Source organism: Neomonachus schauinslandi, chromosome 11, assembly GCF_002201575.2.
Source record: "Neomonachus schauinslandi chromosome 11, ASM220157v2, whole genome shotgun sequence".
NCBI lineage: Eukaryota > Metazoa > Chordata > Mammalia > Carnivora > Phocidae > Neomonachus > Neomonachus schauinslandi.
In genome coordinates this window covers 5,798,307-5,816,832 of record NC_058413.1, presented here as the reverse complement: position 1 = coordinate 5,816,832, position 18,526 = coordinate 5,798,307, and the positions used below count along the sequence as shown (strand labels likewise).

Sequence of the window (18,526 nt, the reverse complement as noted above, 5' to 3'; positions counted from 1 at the left end):
AGATTTTGAGTCTGTCTAAAACAGTTCCACCACTTACTGCCTCATGTTGGGCAATGTATTTAATCTATTGGTGCCTTTTTTTAAATCTGTAAAATGATATAAGAATAGGTCCTATGTTGGGCGCCTGGGTGGCTCAGTCGGTTAAGCGGCTGCCTTCGGCTCAGGTCATGATCCCAGGGTCCTGGGATCAAGTCCCACATCGGGCTCCCCGCTCTGCGGGGAACCTGCTTCTCCTTCTCCCTCTGCCTACTTGTGTTCTCTCTCTCTCTGTCAAATAAATGAATAAAATCTTAAAAAAAAAAAAAAAGAATAGGTCCTATGTCATAGTGTTGTTGAGAAGCCTATATTTAGATAGACCATGTGAAGAATTTAACACAATAAGTGGCATGTAGTAAGCATTTAATACAAATTAGCTGTTGTCATTTTCATTACTCAGGTTTGACTCTGACCTCTGCCTCTTACTAGTGATATCTATCTTAGAAAGTTGTATGGGGAATTAATAAATGTATTAATGTTTCCCAATAAATTCTAAGGAGTGCTGTTTGATTTGCATTTTACACACCCAGTTGTTATTTTGATGTTTCTTTTGTGAGTCGCTATTATTTCCTTCCATCATGTGGATAGAAAAACAGGTTCAGGAGAAGAAGGGAGTGTTCGAATATAGATCTGTCTCAGATCCTTCTTTGTTTGAGGTATAGGTTCTTTATTCACATAGCATTCTGAGGGCTTTACTTATCTTAGAATACTGTGTAATATCTTGTCCTCTAGATTTGGTGCTTCCAGATGTGAGTTATCAGGTGGAATCCAGTGAGGGAGATCAGTCTGAGAATATGGACTTCCACGGACAAACTCTGCTGCTTTTTCTCTTTGTGGATTTTCACAGCGGATTTCCAGTCCAGCAAACAGAACTGTGGAGTAGGTATAGGGGCTGCCAGTTTGGGTGTGCTTAAATGTTAAGAGAGTAAAGAAAGGGAGATGTTATATGATGCACATATCTGAATTACATATATTTCTGTAGAATAATGAATTTTAATGAGAAACCTTGCCTAAATAAGTTAAATTATATGCTTTATGGAAAAGATATGTATCTTGAAACATCACTTAAATGATGACATTCCCAGATTTAGTGGGCCAGAAATTAGTGGATACTTCCTATAATGGTCTCTACAGAGTCTATTAGTGGTTCTCAACCTTAGCTGCTGATATATTACCTGGGGAGCGTCTATAAAATGTCCAGGCCTCACCCCCAGGGATTATGATTTCCTTGGACTGAGGCAGGATTCAGATATCAGTATGTTTTTAAAGCTCAGGCCTGAGAACTGTCCACCACGTTATCGCTTTTCCAGGTGGAATCAAGAAACATCACCGGCATTACTTGGCCTTGATGCAGCATCTCTCTCAACTACAACATAAGGAGGTGTGGGAGTAGTATTGGTATGAATGACTTTATGTGATTGCCACATAGACCTCTGGAAAGGGAGAAACTGTCCTTGTTCAGGCATACAAAGGGGGCCTTTACAGTTTATCTGACAAATTGGTGATAACCTGTTATCAGAAAGGTTCTCTCTGTTTGTTGGTCCACGAAACAGATGCACCAAAATCACCTGCAGTATTTGAAAATGAGCTGCTTCCTGAGCCAATGATTAACTCATTGTTTTGTTACAATGTAAAAATATGGTATGGCTCAAGAATCTGCGTTTTTAACAAGATACTCAGGTGATTTTTAAATATAGTAAAGTTTGAAGACCACTGAGTGTGAGTGGGAGTTGGCTTATGTGTTTAATCCAATAAACACTGAGATATAAAGTTAAGTGTTTCTTTTTTTTAAGATTTTATTTATTTATTTGAGAGAGAGTGCGAGCAGGGGGAAGGGCAGAGGAAGAGGGAGAAGCCGGCTCCCTGCTGAGCAGGGGGCTTGATCCCAGGGCTCGACCAGGGATCATGATCTGGGCTGGGCCCAAGGCAGAAGCTTAACCAACTGAGCCACCCAGGGGCCCCAGATTTAAGTGTTTCTCAATGCCCTCCTAAACTTAAAGGGAAATAGCAAGAAGTGGAGCTTATAAATGTCTGGAGAAAGGTTCATAAGCCTCTCCTTTGGTGCTCCTGATAATGTTTCTGTGTTCTCTGTGAGCCAGTGTTTTTTCTTGGGACTCTACTCTCCAGCCATTCCAGTGCTTGTTTGGTGTGGCCCTGCTCCCATTGAGTCATGAGAGAAAGGAGACAGCTTACATCCCCAGATCAGAAGTGCTCGTGTGGACTGGTGCCAACTATTTATTGAACAAACTATTGTCAGCTGTGGAATTCTTCCTGCTGCCTGCCTTCTGTGCTTCTCCTGTCTTTTCCCAGTATCTATATGTTGTTTAGGGGAGAAGCATACTGCTTTCCTGGGCTCTGGCTTGCAACTCTTCTTTTGAAGAGCTGTTGTTGTCTGGTGCTCCACTGTTCCATTCATCAAGGCCCTGGAATGGGAGCATAGAAGTGACCCACACTAATGAGGCTTCCAGCAGGGAGGACAAAGTGAGGATGCCTAGGGTTGTTACCTGGCCTGCACTCATAGGGACAGAGGCTGATAAAAGGAGCATCTTAGTGGAAAGGACTTCAGGGTAGAATCAAGAAAGCTGGGTTTAATTTTAGTTCTGCTGCCAAATTCCTCAGTGATTTTGGGGAAGCAAGTCACATAAATCATCTGATCTTTCCTTTTCATATATTTAATGTGAGATTGTTAGACTAGGTGGTATCAAAGGCCCTTCCAAGTCTAAAGACCCATAAGACTTAAGATCTACTGTTTGGGCAGGGCTTTCTGGTTGGTTGTTATTTGGTTTTGATTTTGTTTTGTTTTTGTTTTTGTTTTTTGAGGTGTGCTAGAGGGATTAGCACATTCAGTCTTCCCTAGGATGACATAAAGTCTCATACCATTTTCTGAATCCTATTGAACACACCTGAAGAACTGATTCCTCAAAAACCAGTGTTTCCTGTCATTCTTGTAGTAATGTGATAGTTTATACATCTTTGTTTAGCTTGACTCTGAAGGCCTGTAGCATCTCAGGTAGTGACATTCGATATTGGATTAAATAGAAATTCATCACTGCATTAGTAAACATACTAAGTATCTTTTTTTTAAAAAAAAAGATTTATTTGAGAGAGAGTGGGGAGGGGCAGAGAGAGAATATCCTGAAACAGACTCCTCGCTGAGCATGGAGCCCAATGATGATGATGCTGGGCTTGATCCCAGGAGCCCAAGATCATGACCTGAGCCGAGATCATGACCTGAGCTGAAATCAAGAACTGGCCGCTCAACTGACTGAGCCACCCAGGAGCCACCATACTATGTATCTTTTTAAATTTCCTTACACATCTGGTAGTTTAGGACGAGCCTTTGGAAAAGGATGTATGGTGAAGGTAGGTAGATACAGATATATGGATAGAGATACAGTAATTATATCTTCTTTTTCCCTTATTCTTTCTCATATCCTTGAAAGCTTTCTCTAGAGCTACTTTTAGGAAACAGATTGTGCAGAACTACAGTCTGTTTCCATGTGTCTTAAAAAAATCACTTAACTGGCCTCCTGCCCACCTTGTCATGGTAACTTTTCTATGATTAACTCATTATTTTGCTACAACGTTAAAGGCATCTGGTAGTATCAGCAGTTTTAGGGGAACAAACTTGTAGCTTTTTAATTAAATGTCTGCTTTCAAAAGGGACCTAACTGATTTCTTGAGGCTATTCTTAGCACCAAACAATAGAAAACAGTAACCCATACGATTTCATCATAGCAATAGCGATATTTTCCCTTTGAATATTGCAATGTACATTTCAAAACACTTCATATATATTATCCCAGTGTATCTGCACAACATGCCTGTGAGAGCAGGTGGTATAAAGCCAATTTTAGTTTTGAAGTGAGAAAAGTGAAGGGACTTGGTCACCACAAGTTAGAGGTAGAATTCACTCTAGAATCTATGTTCTCCAGACTCCAATTTCAGACCCCTTTTGAGCAGACCACATTTTACATTCCTTTCTGGGAAAGCATCATGGCGCATTGTGGTAGAAAATGTACCTTCTGGTTTGCGTTTTTAATGCAGCCCTGAGACAAGCCAGCCAGCTGTAGGCTGCTTCACCATAGTGCCTTTGAACAGACTATTCAGGGAAGAATAGAAAAACACTGAAAAAGGAAAGGTTAACTAAGGAGTATTTTCTCAGGTGTAAAGTGAATTTGTCTTCCCGTGTCTGTTGTCTCCAGGTCATCAATGCTAACCTATTGTTGGATGACATATTTTGCCTATCACTCTTACCTGTTAGCTTTTCTTCTGAGCGGTAGTGCCTATGGTTACTTTATCAGAAATAGCCCCCATTTAAAAAGACCCTTATACCAGCAGTCTCAGAGTCATCATTGTTGAGTGTTAACTTTTTCTGTATCACGGCATATGTGAAAGGATTGAGACCCTGACAGTAACAGTGGCTCACCACAACAGTGATGCTCACACAGGAAGGGTGTAGGGTAGACAGTCTCCAACAGGCCTTTCCTTTTTCTCTTCCTCCTCCTCCTATCCACTGGGAGTCACCAGTATCATTGTTTGTAGTATGTGGTATATATTTCTGTTTCTGATATGAATTAAACAGGATCCCTCACTTGTTTCTTCAAAAATAATGTCAACCTTCACATTTAATTTGTGAAGTCTCTTTCATTTGTAAGTGAAATTGGGTGGGTTTTTTTGGGGGGGGGGGTTGGTCTAAAAAAGTAATTATTTGTGGATAGGCAAAAGTGGTCTCTTCTTCCAAGAAGCCTCTTTCTCATTCCTGACTCAGAGCGCATAACAGCAGTCTTGAAGTGGCCATTCTCATTCAAGGTTACCAATATTTTCCCTCCCCTTAGGAGTCCACACCTTGCTCACCACTCATCTCAGTGCCATTCTCACGGAGAGCCACAGTGTAGTGCAGGATTCCATCCAGGTTGCCGTGGACCAGGCCTTGGAACAGCATCACCAGGCTACCAAGGTAATAAGAAATTCATAACTCCTTGTCTCCTACTCTAAGAAAAAGAACTAGAGGATATGACAGCCTGAGGGCCCTTCCTCCCTTAATGCCTCTTCCTCTTTTGTCACCTTGGCTGATCCTTACATTGCCTCTAGCCTAGGAACTCAAGCTTTAACTTAGGATATGTCACTGTAACCAGCTTGCGTAGTCTTACCTCCTAATAGGTGAATTTGAGTAAATAGGGACAAAATAATAGAGAAAAATGACTAATAATGAGCCTTTTCCTTACCTGTCTTCCCTTCCCACACATACTTCTGGAGCTACTGCTTCACTAAATCTTAGATTCTTCCCTCATTTCTAATGCTTTATAACATCACTTTCTCTCTCTTTTTTAAAGATTTTTATTTATTTGAGAGAGTGAGCAAGAAAGAGCAAGCGAGCATGAGCGGGGGCGGGGGGAGCAGGGGAGAGGGAGAAGCAGACTCCCGCTGAGCAGGGATCCTGATCCTGGGACTCCAGGATCATGACCTGAGCTGAAGGCAGAGGCTTAACCAACTGATCGACCCAGGCACCCCATCATTTTCTCTTCTTATCTGACTTACTGATTTCCTCTATCCTTTATACTTTTGGTAACATATTTCTTAACTTCATGTAGCCCCCCTTTCAGGGAAAAAACCACACTAAGAGAGCAAAGTTTAAAGCTTTTTTTTAATAGTAAGCGCATCTATTTTATTGCCTAGTGTCTCATGGCTTATCTTTTCTGAATGTGTCTGTGTCAATAAGTCATCTCTGTAAAAGAGGAGAACATTTTTCAATCCCTAAGTGTCCTTTATATGGCATGATCTCAGTAAGTATTGTTTATGGAGGGGGAAGAGTTGTTGAAATCCTGCTGTTACTGAAATCTTTGATTCCTTTGGGATTCTCTGAACCAGCAGCTTGGGATTATTATAAACTGCCATCTCTCCTTATTATGTTCCTTAGGATCATCAGAAATTGCAGGTCTCACTCTCAGTGGCTGTGAATTCCATAATGAGTATCGTGACTGGAAGCACCAGCAGTAACTTCCGAAAGATCTGTCTCCGTGCCCTTCAAGTTAGTAGGAGATTGGGGCTGCTTAAAAGTGCCAGGATTTTAATGACATTCTACTTCCTAATGTAGTATTATGTACAGAGCTTTTAGAAACATTATTTCATTTTACCCTACTGTGGTCCTACATAGTATCAGGCCTGTGGTGTTTTAAGAAATATTTATTGAATGGATAGTTACATGTGTACTATTTTATAAATGAGAAAATAAGTTATCTAAAATTTCTACTTGCTTTAGGTCACATAGCTAGTTACAGTTAGAGCTAAGACTAGACAGTGATTCCCAGTTTCTTATTGAAGAATGTTTTGTTACCTCATGGTGACAGAAAACATTGGAAATAACTGAGTAGCCTTAAGTATTACACATATTTGGCAGTATGGAATAGTGTAACAATTGAAATCAGAGACCTGAGTTCAGTTCTTGGCTCATTTACTTACTGGCTATGTGGACTAAGGCCTGTACTTAATTTTTCTGAGCTTCATCTATAAGTTGGAAAAAATAATAGTACGTCAGAAGGTTATTACGAGGGTGAGGGCTAAGTGTGAACATGCATAGCACATGGTAGGTTCTGAATAAATGTTAGTTTCTTTCCTTTTAGGAATGTGTGCTGACCAATTGGTATTATCAGTGGGGTGACCCATTCATTCCATGTCTGTTGCTTTATTTTTTTTGTACTTTTTTCTTGAAAAAATAGTGTAATACATTCAAAATTTAAAATAATAGCTAATAATATTTATCACTGTATTTTAAAATTTTTGCATATTTTCTCAAGTTATATTGTATAGTTGTAACTGAAGAATTCTATATTCACATATAATTTGACATTTCCCCATTTCAGCTGTTTTAAAATTTGTATCAGTTACCCAGTTCTACTCCATTGGTTTAATCTAATTTAATAAACCATTCCCTTAATGAGAGGCATTTAAGTTGCTTATATTCTTTTTGCCAATATAGATAGTATTTCAGTTAATACCTCTGTGTGATATCTTGCTTCTTCTGAATTATTTCCTAGAATAAATTTCTGTAAGTGGATTTACTAGGTCTAAGAGTATAACACCTTTATAATCTAGTGCATCCTACAGCTTCAGCTTTCTGGGTCATGTGGATAGCACAGGGTAATGAGAAGAATGCTACATTGGCAATCCTAAGGTCAGCCCTAACTTTTGTATTAATAAGCCATGAGATCTTAGGTGGGTCACTTCTTTTTGGATTTTAGTTTTCTCATCTATAAAATTAGTGTATTAGGTGATTACTCTTGTCCCCTTTAACTCTAATATCCTGCAATTCTACTAAAATGTAGAGGTTATTACCCATTCCTTATGGATGCTATTATCTTCTTCCTTTCTTCCCTAAAAGCCTTATCTGAGGGGAAGTTCTTATATCAGCCTTAGTTGAATATAGTGGAACCTCTGCTCTCCTGGAACTTGTTTTAGAGGAAAGCAGTTTATATAACCCCTTTATGAACAGATAGATCTCTGGGATATGTATTTCCTATAGAGATAGGAGAACAAAGGCCTTGTGTGAAAGATCTTGCTTAGGTAACAGAAATTGGAAGACCTAGGAGCCACAACTACCTATCTCATGCCATGTATCCCAGGCCTTCTCTCTACTCCTGTATCCATAGGAGTTAAGGATACTCCTAACATAACATGAGGGATGTCAGTGGTTTGCCTTCCTGTTTGTCTCATCCTCTTCCCATATCCTGTGGGTACCTTCCTTTTGGTTGCCAGTACTGGAATTCAGCATGTTTCATCTCTGACCCATTTTAGGCAGCTGACACTCAAGAGTTTGGGACCAAACTGCATAAATCATTTCATGAGATCACCCGGCACCGATTTCTTCCCTACTGCTCATGTGGGATGAAGCAGGTAAGTATAAAGTAATAATCAGTACTTTGGTGGAAATCTTCCATATTGATGTGTGGGAACTCTGAATACAGGGTGGTTAGGTGCAGGTACTTTAGATTGCACAATCTGAGGTTAGCTTTCAGCAAGGAAGCCTATGGTTTAGGAAAACTTCATAGAATATAGTATTACACAGAGATCCAAGAGCATGGCTAGATGTTGCTCAAATTCCATTTCTGCCACTAACTAGTTGTGTAGTATTTTGAAAGCTATTTAATCTTTCTAAGCCTTAGTTTCTTTATCAATAAAATAGGAATGATGCATACCTAAAATGATTGTTGTGAGGTTTGAATAAAATAATGTATGTAGAGTGCTGAGCACATAGCTACCATTACAGTGGTGATGATACAGTGGAGTATTTATGTTTAGTTTTGTCTAATCAAAACCATACTTTATTCACCTTTCTGGATGCTGGAGATAGAGAATTGCATTAGTTGGGGTCTCCACCCTCAAGGAGCTCAAACAGCTTCATCTGGTTTTGTGACAGACTCCTCTAATGAGTGAAAGAATCGTAGCTGGGAAATTCTCTAGATCTCCAGATTCCAGGTATAGCTGATAATGGTGTTCCAAGTAAAGCCCACTCTCTGGCTGTCTTTGCTCCAATCGGTAGGACTGGCTTTTGTGGAACTAAAGGATAATATGAGAAAATAAAGGAGATCACGGGTGATATTATTATACAGTGGCTTCTGGCCAAGATGGAGTGACAGGAACTAGATTTACTCTCCTGACTGAAATAACAAAAATCCAGACACAACATATAAAACAATGGTTCTCAAGACATTGGGCATCAATGAATAGAATAGTCTTTCCTGAGACATGGAAAATAAATGAAGTGAAGTGAGCCCTAGGATTACCCTGACATACTGCCTAGAGAAAGTACAGAGGCCATTGAACAAGGAGAAGGTATCTAGGCAAAGCCTAGTGGTCTCCCTGAGTTGAATAGATGAACCTGGGAGTTCCAGGATGCCAAGGCAGCTAAAGTTTTCAGGGTAGAGTACCAGAAAAGAGAGAGCTCCATAGAGAGAGAATTCTGGGAATCTGCAGGGTTCCTTCTCTTTTATTCAGATGAGAATGAATCAGCTCATTCTTGTGAAGAAACTATTCAGGTAAAGAACGGACTAGAAGGATTAAAGCGAATAATAGGCAGAGTTTACACGGGGCCAGGAATAGTGCATATTTCCATCAACCAGAGAAGAAAGCCTTATAATTTATGGAACATCATGTAGAATACTAAGAAGGGACTTGCCTTGGAAATGGAGAAAAATTAAACCTCTGCCTAATAGACACTCCCCTGGTCCTGCCTAACAAAGCTTAAAAGCAGAAGCAAGACGGGGGCGCCTGGGTGGCTCAGTCGTTAAGCGTCTGCCTTCAGCTCAGGTCATGATCTCAGGGTCCTGGGATCGAGCCCCGCATCGGGCTCCCTGCTCGGCGGTAAGCCTGCTTCTCCCTCTCCCACTCCCCCTGCTTGTGTTCGCTCTCTTGCTGTGCCTCTCTCTGTCAAATAAATAAATAAAATCTTTAAAAAAAAAAAAAAAAAGCAGAAGCAAGACGTAGAGGAATCAAATTGTTTCCAAGTAATTCAATAGCATCACAGAACAAAGGTCACGAATATTTATAGGACTATTAGAAATAACCAGCGCCCATCACGGTAATATTCACAGTGCCTTGCATCCAATCAGAATTAACAGGCATGGTGAGAAGCAGGAATATTCAACCCACAATGAAGAGAAAACCCAAGTCAGTTGATCAATCAATCATTGAATCAAAACTGATCCAGAACTGACACAGAAGATAGAATTAGTAGACAAAGACATTAAAAGATTTATTATTATAATGTATTCCATATGTTCAGGAAGCTAAAGGAAAGACTGAACATATTAAGTAGAGTGTGGAAGGTATAAAAAAGACCCAAAATGAACTATAAAGATGAAAACTATGATGTCTCCAAGGTGGAAATTACACTGAATAGTACGAATGGCACATTGGACACTTAAGGAGAAACACATAGCAGTAGAAACTATCTGAAATGAAACACAGAGATTTAAAATAATAATAATAATAACAACAACAATAACAGTAGGGGCAGCTGGGTGGCTCAGTCAGTTAAGCATCTGACTCTTGATCTTGACTCAGGTAGTGATGTGTCAGGGTCATGAGATTGAGTCCTTCATTGGGCTCCATGCTCAGCATGGAGTCTGGTTAAGATTCTCTCCATCACAAACTAATGATGTACTATATGTTAGCTAACTAAACATAATAAAAATAAATAAATAACATAAAATAACTTAATCTGTTAAAAAAAAAGATTCCTTCTCCCTCCCACCCCTCCCCACCCCACTCACCCCACCACTCATACACGTGCAAGCTCCCCCTCAAAAATAAATTAATTAGTTAATTAAAAGGGTGAGATTTCTTTACAAATAATAATAAAACATAGAACATCTGTGAGTTATGGGACAGCTTCAGGGTAGCCTAAATATATGTGTAATTGGGGAATCTGAAGAAGAAATGGAGGCAGAAAATATATCTGAGTGAAAAATGGCTGAAATTTTTCCAAATTTGATGGAATCTATAAATCCAACAGATCTAAGAATCTTAAGAAACACCAAGCCCAAGAAACAAAACTACACCAAGACACATCATAATTAAATTGGTTAAAACCATTGGTAAAGAGAAAATCTTAAAAGCAAACAGGTGAGGAAAGCTTATTTACAAGGAAACAGAGATAAACATTACAGAAAATTTCTCATCAGAAACAGTATAAGCTAGAAGAAAACGGAGCAACATCTTTATAGTACTGAAGAAAAAGCCTTCAATCTAGGATTCTTTACCTAACAAAAATATCTTTTAAAAAAGAAAGATGAAATAAGGACTTTTTCTGACATACAGGAGTTGAAAGAATTCATTATCAGATGAGAAATGTAAAGGAAGTCCTTCAAGTAGAAGAAAAGTGATACCAGCTGGAAACCTGAATCTACACAAAGAAATGAAGAGTACTGAAAATAGCGACTACATGGATAAATATAAAGACTTTTTTCTTATTAATCTCTTTAAAACATAATTAACTTTTTTTTTTTTTTTTTTTTTTAGAGTTTATTTGACAGAGAGACAGCGAGAGAGGGAACATAAGCAAGGGGAGTGGGAGAGGGAGAAGCAGGCTTCCTGCCAAGCAGGGAGTCCAATGTGGGGCTCAATCCCAGGACCCTGAGATCATGACCCGAGCTGAAGGCAGACGCTTAACGACTGAGCCACCCAGGTGCCCCAAAACATAATTAACTTTTAAAAACAAAAATAGCAATAATGTATTGTGAGGTTTATAACCTATGGTGAAGTAAACTGTATGACAACAGCACAAAAACCAGGAGGAGAAAAATGGAAATACACTGTTGTAAGGACTTATACTGTATGTGGAGTGGTATAATATTACTTGAAGGTAGACTGGTAAGTTAAAGATGAAAGGAACCATCAAAATAATATAACAAGGAGTTGCAACTATTGAGCCAAGAAAGGAGATAAAATGGAGTCGTAAAAAATATTCAGCCCTCCAGAGAATGAGAAGACAAGCCACAGACTGGGAAAAAATAATTGCAAAAGACACATAAGGTTAAAAGACTGTTATCCAAAATATACAAAGAACTTTTAAAACTCACAATTAAAAAAATTTTAAAACAGGCCAAAAACCTTAACAGACACCTCACCAAAGAAGACACAAGATGGCAAATAAGGACATGAAAAGATGCTCCACATCATATGTCATCAGGGAAATGCAAATTAAAACAATGAGATATCCCTACATACCTATTACGATCACCAAAATCCAGAACACTAATAACACCAAATACTATAGTGGGAGAGGCAAGGATGTGGAACAATAGGAACTCTCATTCATTGCTGGTGGGAATGCAAGATGATACAACTGCTTTGGAAGGCAGTTTGGTAGTTTCTTAAAAAACTAAACATACTCTTTATCATGTGACCCAATAATTATGCTCCTTGGTATTTATCCAAAGGAGTTAAAACTTAGATTCACATAGAAACCTGCACAGAGATGTTTATAACAGCTTTCTTAAAAATTGCTAAAACTTGGCAGCAACCAAGATGTCCTTCAGCAGGTGAATGGATAAATGAACTGTGGCACATCCAGACAATGGAATATTATTTTACACTAAGAAGAAATGAGCCATCAAGCCATGAAAACACATGGAGGAAGCTTAAAGGCATATTATTAAATAAAAGAAGTCAATATGAGAAGGTTACATACTATATGATTTCAAGCATATGACATTCAGGAAAAGGCAAAACTATGGAGACAGTAAAAAGATCAGTGATTTCCAGGAGTTAAAGGGAAAGGAGGAATTAATATACAAAGCACAGAGGACTTTTAGGGCAGTGAAACTACTCTTTATGATTCTGTAATGGTGTGTACATGTCACTATACATTTGTCCAGAGCCATAGAATGTACAATACTAAGAGTAATCCCTAATGTAAACTATGGACTTTGAATGATAATGATATGTCAGTGTAGGTTTATCATTTGTAACAAATGTACCACTCTGATGGGGGATGTTGATAATGGGAGAGGCTATACATATGTGGGGCAGAGGGCATATGAGAAATCTCTGTACCTTTTGCTCAGTTTTGCTATAAACTTAAAACTGGTCTAAGAAATAAAGTCTGTTTTTAAAAATAATCAAAAAGGGCAGAAAAAGAGGAAGAAGTAAAGAGAACAAAGTACAGACGAGACAAATAGAAAGCAGTTAGCAAGATGATATATTTAAACTCAGCCATATCAATTATCGTATTAAATGTAAATGGTCTTTACAACTATTTACATTAAAAGGCAGAGATTGTTAGATTGAATAAAGCAAGAGAACTATATGCTGCCTATAAGAATCCACTTTAAAATAAAGACAGAAATAGGGCCACCTGGGTGGCTCAGTCGTTAAGCGTCTGCCTTAAGCTCAGGTCATGATCCCAGGGTCCTGGGATCGAGTCCCACATCGGGCTCCTTGCTCAGCGGGGAGCCTGCTTCTCCCTCTGCCGCTCCCTGCCACTCTGCCTACTTGTGATTCCTCTCTCTCTCTCTCTGTGTCAAATAAATAAATAAAATCTTTAAAAAAATAAAAAATAAAGACAGAAATAGACCATGTAAAAGGATAGAAAAAGATATACCATGTTTAAGATATATATTATATCACTAATAAAAAGAGCACTGAAGAGGGGCACCTGGCTGGCTCAGCTGGTAGAGCATGTAACTCTTGATCTCAGGATTGTAAATTTGAGCCCCATGTTGGGTGTAGAGATTACTTAAAACAAAACAAAACAAAATCTAAAAAAAAACACTGATGGGGCGCCTGGGTGGCTCAGTCGTTAAGTGTCTACCTTCAGCTCAGGTCATGATCCCAGAGTCCTGGGATCGAGCCCCACATCGGGCTCCCTGCTCCGCGGGAAGCCTGCTTCTCCCTCTCACACTCTCTCTGCTTGTGTTCCCTCTCTCGCTGTGTCTCTCTCTGTCAAATAAATAAAAAAAATAAAAATAAAAAACACTGAAGAGGCTATAAAGTAGATTTCAGAGCAAACAGTATTACTAGGGATAAAGAGGGTCATTTCATAATGATGAATTCCATACAGTAAGTACAGTGTAATGAAGATAATAGCCCCAAATATTCATGAAACTTTTTTTTTTAATAAAGTGGGTTTTTTTTTTTTAAGATTTTATTTATTTGAGAGAGAGAGCGTGAGTGGAGGGGAGGAGCAGAAGGAGAGGGACGAGCAGACTCCCCACTGAGCAGGGAGCCCGATGCGGGGTTTGATCCCAGGACCCTGAGATCACGACCTGAGCTGAAGGCAGATGCTTAACTGACTGAGCCACCCAGGTGCCCCCATTCATGAAACTTTTGAGAGAACTTTAAAATAAATGAAGAAAACTGATAGAATTGTAAGGAGAAATAGACAAATCCACAATTATATTTGGAAATTTCAACATACTTCTGTTAACAATTGATAGAACAATAGACAGAAAATCAGTAAGTCTATGGAAATCTTAAGTAACACTATGAATTAACTAGACCTAAGTGACATTCATAAAACACCCTGCCCAACCACAGCAGAATATTCTTCTCAAGAACAAGAGGGACATTTAACAAGATAGACAATATTCTGAGCCATCAAATACATCTCAATAAACTTAAAAGAATTCAAGTCATATAAAGTATTTTTTTAAAAGATTTTATTTATTTATTTGACAGAGAGAGACACAGCGAGAGCAGGAACACAAGCAGGGGGAGTGGGTGAAGGAGAAGCAGGCTTCCTGCAGAGCAAGGAGCCCGATATGGGGCTCGATATGGGGCTTGATCCCAGGACCCTGGGATCATGACCTGAACCAAAGGCAGACGCTTAATGACTGAGCCACTCAAGCGCCCCATATAAACTATGTTTTTGACCACAGTAGGATTTAAGTAAAATCAATGACAGAAAGATATTTAGAAAATTCCAAATATTTGGAAATTAAATAACACTTATAAATAACCCATGTGTCAAACACAGAATCCAAAGAGAAATTAGAAAAATATTTTAATTTAAATAGAAATGCAAATTATCAAAATCTGTGAGCTGTCTCTAAAGCAGTACTTAGAGAGAAAAATGCCTGTGTTAGGAAAGGAAAAGGTCCCAAATCAATGATCTCAGCTTTCAACTTAAACTAGAACAAGAAGAGCAAATTAAACACAAATTAAACAGAAGAAATTAAATAATAAAGTCATGGGCGCCTGGGTGGCTCGATCGTTAAGCGTCTACCTTCGGCTCAGGTCATGATCCCAGGGTCCTGGGATTGAGCCCCGCATCGGGCTCCCTGCTCCGCGGGAAGCCTGCTTCTCCCTCTCACACTCCCTCTGCTTGTGTCCCCTCTCTCGCTGTCTCTCTCTCTGTCAAATAAATAAATAAAATCTTTTTTTTTTTTAAAGATTTATTTATTTGACAGAGACAGAGAGGAAACACAAGCAGGGGGAGTGGGAGAGGGAGAAGCAGGTTCCTGGCTGAGCAGGGAGCCCGATGCGGGGCTCGACCCCAGGACCTGGGTTCATGACCTGAGCCGAAGGCAGACGCTTAACGACTGAGCCACCCAGGTGCCCCTAAATAAATAAAATCTTAAAAAAAGAAATAATAAAGTCAGAGTGGAAGTCAGTAAAATAGAAAACAGAAAAGCAGTAGGGAAAGATCAATGAAACTTAAAGGTGGTTTGTTGAGAGGATTAATAAAAATTTTTTTTCAAGATTTTATTTCTTTATTTGACAGAGAAAGATAGCGAGAGAGGGAACACAAGCAGGGGGAGAGGGAGAGGGAGAAGCAGGCTTCCCGCTAAGCAGGGAGCCCGATGCGGGGCTCGATCCCAGGAGCCTAGGATCGTGACTTGAGCCAAAGACAGACGCTTAACGACTGAGTCACCCAGATGCCCTGAGAGGATTAATAAAATTGATAAACATTTAGCCAGACGAATCAGGATAAAAGAGAGAAGATACAAATTTCTACTATTAGGAATTAGAGAGGTGACAATCAGATATTAAAAGGACTATCAGGGCGCGCCTGGGTGGCTCAGTTGGTTAAGTGACTGCCTTTGGCTCAGGTCATGATCCTGGAGTCCCGGGATCGAGTCCCACATCAGGCTCCCTGCTCAGCAGGGAGTCTGCTTCTCCCTCTGACCCTCCTCCCTCTCATGCTCTCTGTCTCTCATTCTCTCTCTCGCAAATAAACAAAATCTTAAAAAAAATAAAAATAAAAATAAAAGGACTATCAGGGGCTATTATAAACAATGTTAAATGTTACCATATGTTAAATGTTAAATATCATATCAGGAAATTTGACAACTTAGATTAAATGGACAAATTCCTTGAAGGACAGAAATTACTAAAGTTCACTCAAGAAGAAATAGCTCTTGGGGCACCTGGGTGGCTCAGTCGGTTAGGCATCTGCCTTCAGCTCAGGTCATGATCCCAGAGCCTTCATCAGGCTCCCTGCTCAGTGGGGAGTCTGCTTCTCCCTCTCCCTCTACCCCTTCCCGCTCCTTCTCCTTGCTCATGTTCACGTGTGCTCTCTCTCTCTCTCTCTCAAATAAATAAAATCTTAAAAAAAAAGAAGAAGAAATAGCTCTATATACCTGGTCTATTATACCTGTGTCTATTAAAGAGATTGAATTTATAGTTAAAAACCTTACCTTAATATTGAGACTATTTTAAAACTCTCAAAACTTAAGCATAAGAAAACCCACTTTTTAAAATGGGCACAAGATTTGAACACACATTTCACAAAAGAAGATACACAAACAGCAAATAAACGTACGAGAAAGATGCTTAACATTAGTCATTAGGGAAAATGCAAGTTAGAAGCACAGTTTCACACCTATCTGGAATGAAAAGACTGACCATACCAGGTATTGGCAAGGATGTGGAAGAACTGGAACTCTTATACCCTATTTGTAGGAATAAAAAGTGGTACAATCACTCTGGAGAACATTTTGGCAGTTTCTTAAATAGTTAAATATATATATCATATCCAGCCATTCTGCTCCTCTAAGTATTAATCCAAGAGAAATGAAAACATATGTCCACACAAAAATTTATATACTAATGTTCATGGCACCTCTGTCATGTAACCCCAAACTGGAAACAACCCAGTGTCAACAGGTAAATGGATAAGTAAATGGTTCATTCAATGGAATACTACTTGGCAATAAAAGGAATGAACTGTTGATATACACAATAGCATGAGTGAATCTCTAAATAGCCATGCTGAATGAAAAACCTTGAAATATTGGATCAGGTATGATAGCATCCAGGAAAAAGAAAAGCCTTAAATACAAAAGTACATACTGTTTGATTGCATTTATATAAAAATTTTCAAAATGCCAACTAATCTTTACTTACAGATTAGTGGTTGCTTAAAGATAGGAGGTATAAGAGTTGGAGGGAATGATTATGAAGGTCAGAGGATACTTTCGAAGGTGATGGATGTGTTCATTATCTTGATTGGGTGATGGTTTCACAAATACGTATATATGCCCAAACTTACCTAATTGTACATTTTATATAAATGCAGTTTATGTAAGTTATATTCCAATAAAGTTGCTATAAAAAATTACAGATACTGTTTCTGACAAAATAATAGGTCCTTTTGCACTTCTGCTACTTCTTTGCCTGATTAGATGGAGAAGTTTAGGTGCCTAGACACCCAAGGATCACAGCATCTTATCAATTTGCTTATCCTCCTCTGCTTTATAGTTAGAAAGGCTAGAGGATGGGAGTGAAATCCCTATAAATGCTCCCTTCACCACACCTTTTATGTACCTTCTAGGAAGCCATTCCTTGGAATGCATCTGCCATTCCCTTCAACTAGTTCACTGCAAATACTCTTGCTGGTTTCCCTCCAACATGGAAGTCTGTTGCCCACAACTTGAACAAACTAATTTCCACAACTTCATGGTTTAAAAACCAAAAATTTATTATCTCATGGTTCTGGAGGGGCACGTGGGTGGCTAAGTTGGTTAGGCTTTGGAGTCTGATCGCACTTCAGGTCTTGATCTCAAGCCCAGCATGGAGCCTATTTAAAAAAATAATAAAAAAGAAGTCTGAAATCAAGGTTTTAGGAGAACTATGCTCCCTCTAAAGGCTCTAAGAATCTTTCCATTCCCCTACCAGCTTCTGGTGGCTCCAGGTGTTCCTTGGCACAACACTCCAGTCTCTGCCTCCATCTTCAACACATGGCCTTTCTCCTGTGTCTCTCAAATTTCCCTCTGCCTCTTTTATAAGGACACCTGTCATTGGATTTATGGCCTACTCTAAATCCATGATGATCTTGTCTTGAGATCCTTAATTACTTTTGAAAAGAACTTTTTTTTCCAAATAAGGTCACATTTACAGGTTCTGGGGGTAAAGACTCGGACATACCTTTTTGGGAGCCACTGTTCCATTCACTATAGCCATCCACACCTTCAGATTTCTAGGGATGGGTTCAGGGTAAGGCATGTGCCGTTATCATAGGACCTAGGATATATGGGTGGGATCTAGAAATGTTTCATCCTGTGAAGACCTTTTGCTTGGGCCTCTCTGATATCCTAGTGAGATTGCAAAAGGAAATGATCTCACCTCTTTTGCCCCATTCTGTTGCCATAGTGATAGCTCATAGCCTCAGGGCCATTCATAGCCCAATTAATTTAGCAGATGGGTAGTGAACTCAAGGTCGTAGGTCTTGGAAGGAAGGAACATTCATTGAATCCTTAATCTGTGCCAAGATTTCCACTTTAATATCAAAAAGATCCTACAAATAGGTTGTAGTTTTCCCATTTTATAGATGGAGAGACTGGTTAGAGAACTTTCCTAATTTGCTCAGGATCCCATAGTGAGCAAATGTCAAGGCTAGGCTTTGCACTGAGGTCTCCTTGTTCCAAAGCCTAGTAACACTGTTACCATATAGGACTGGTACAGGAATGTTCCACACCATATAGCCCAGGGAAGATGAGTGATCAGAGGCACTCAGGAGCAGAACCTCTGCTTCTGCACTCAAGATCAT

The 18,526-nt window shown here is 39.3% G+C and overlaps 1 protein-coding gene across 1 annotated transcript in view; it reads left to right on the top strand.

Annotated features, from left to right (window-relative positions):
- The window catches only part of C11H11orf80 (chromosome 11 C11orf80 homolog), a 101,131-nt gene that overhangs the window by 74,613 nt on the left and 7,992 nt on the right, over nt 1-18,526 (top strand). The window contains exons 10-13 of the mRNA XM_044919307.1: nt 769-915; nt 4,875-4,996; nt 5,957-6,067; nt 7,831-7,929. Coding sequence (XP_044775242.1) covers nt 769-915; nt 4,875-4,996; nt 5,957-6,067; nt 7,831-7,929 — 479 coding nt within the window. The remainder of the gene's footprint in view (nt 1-768; nt 916-4,874; nt 4,997-5,956; nt 6,068-7,830; nt 7,930-18,526) is intronic.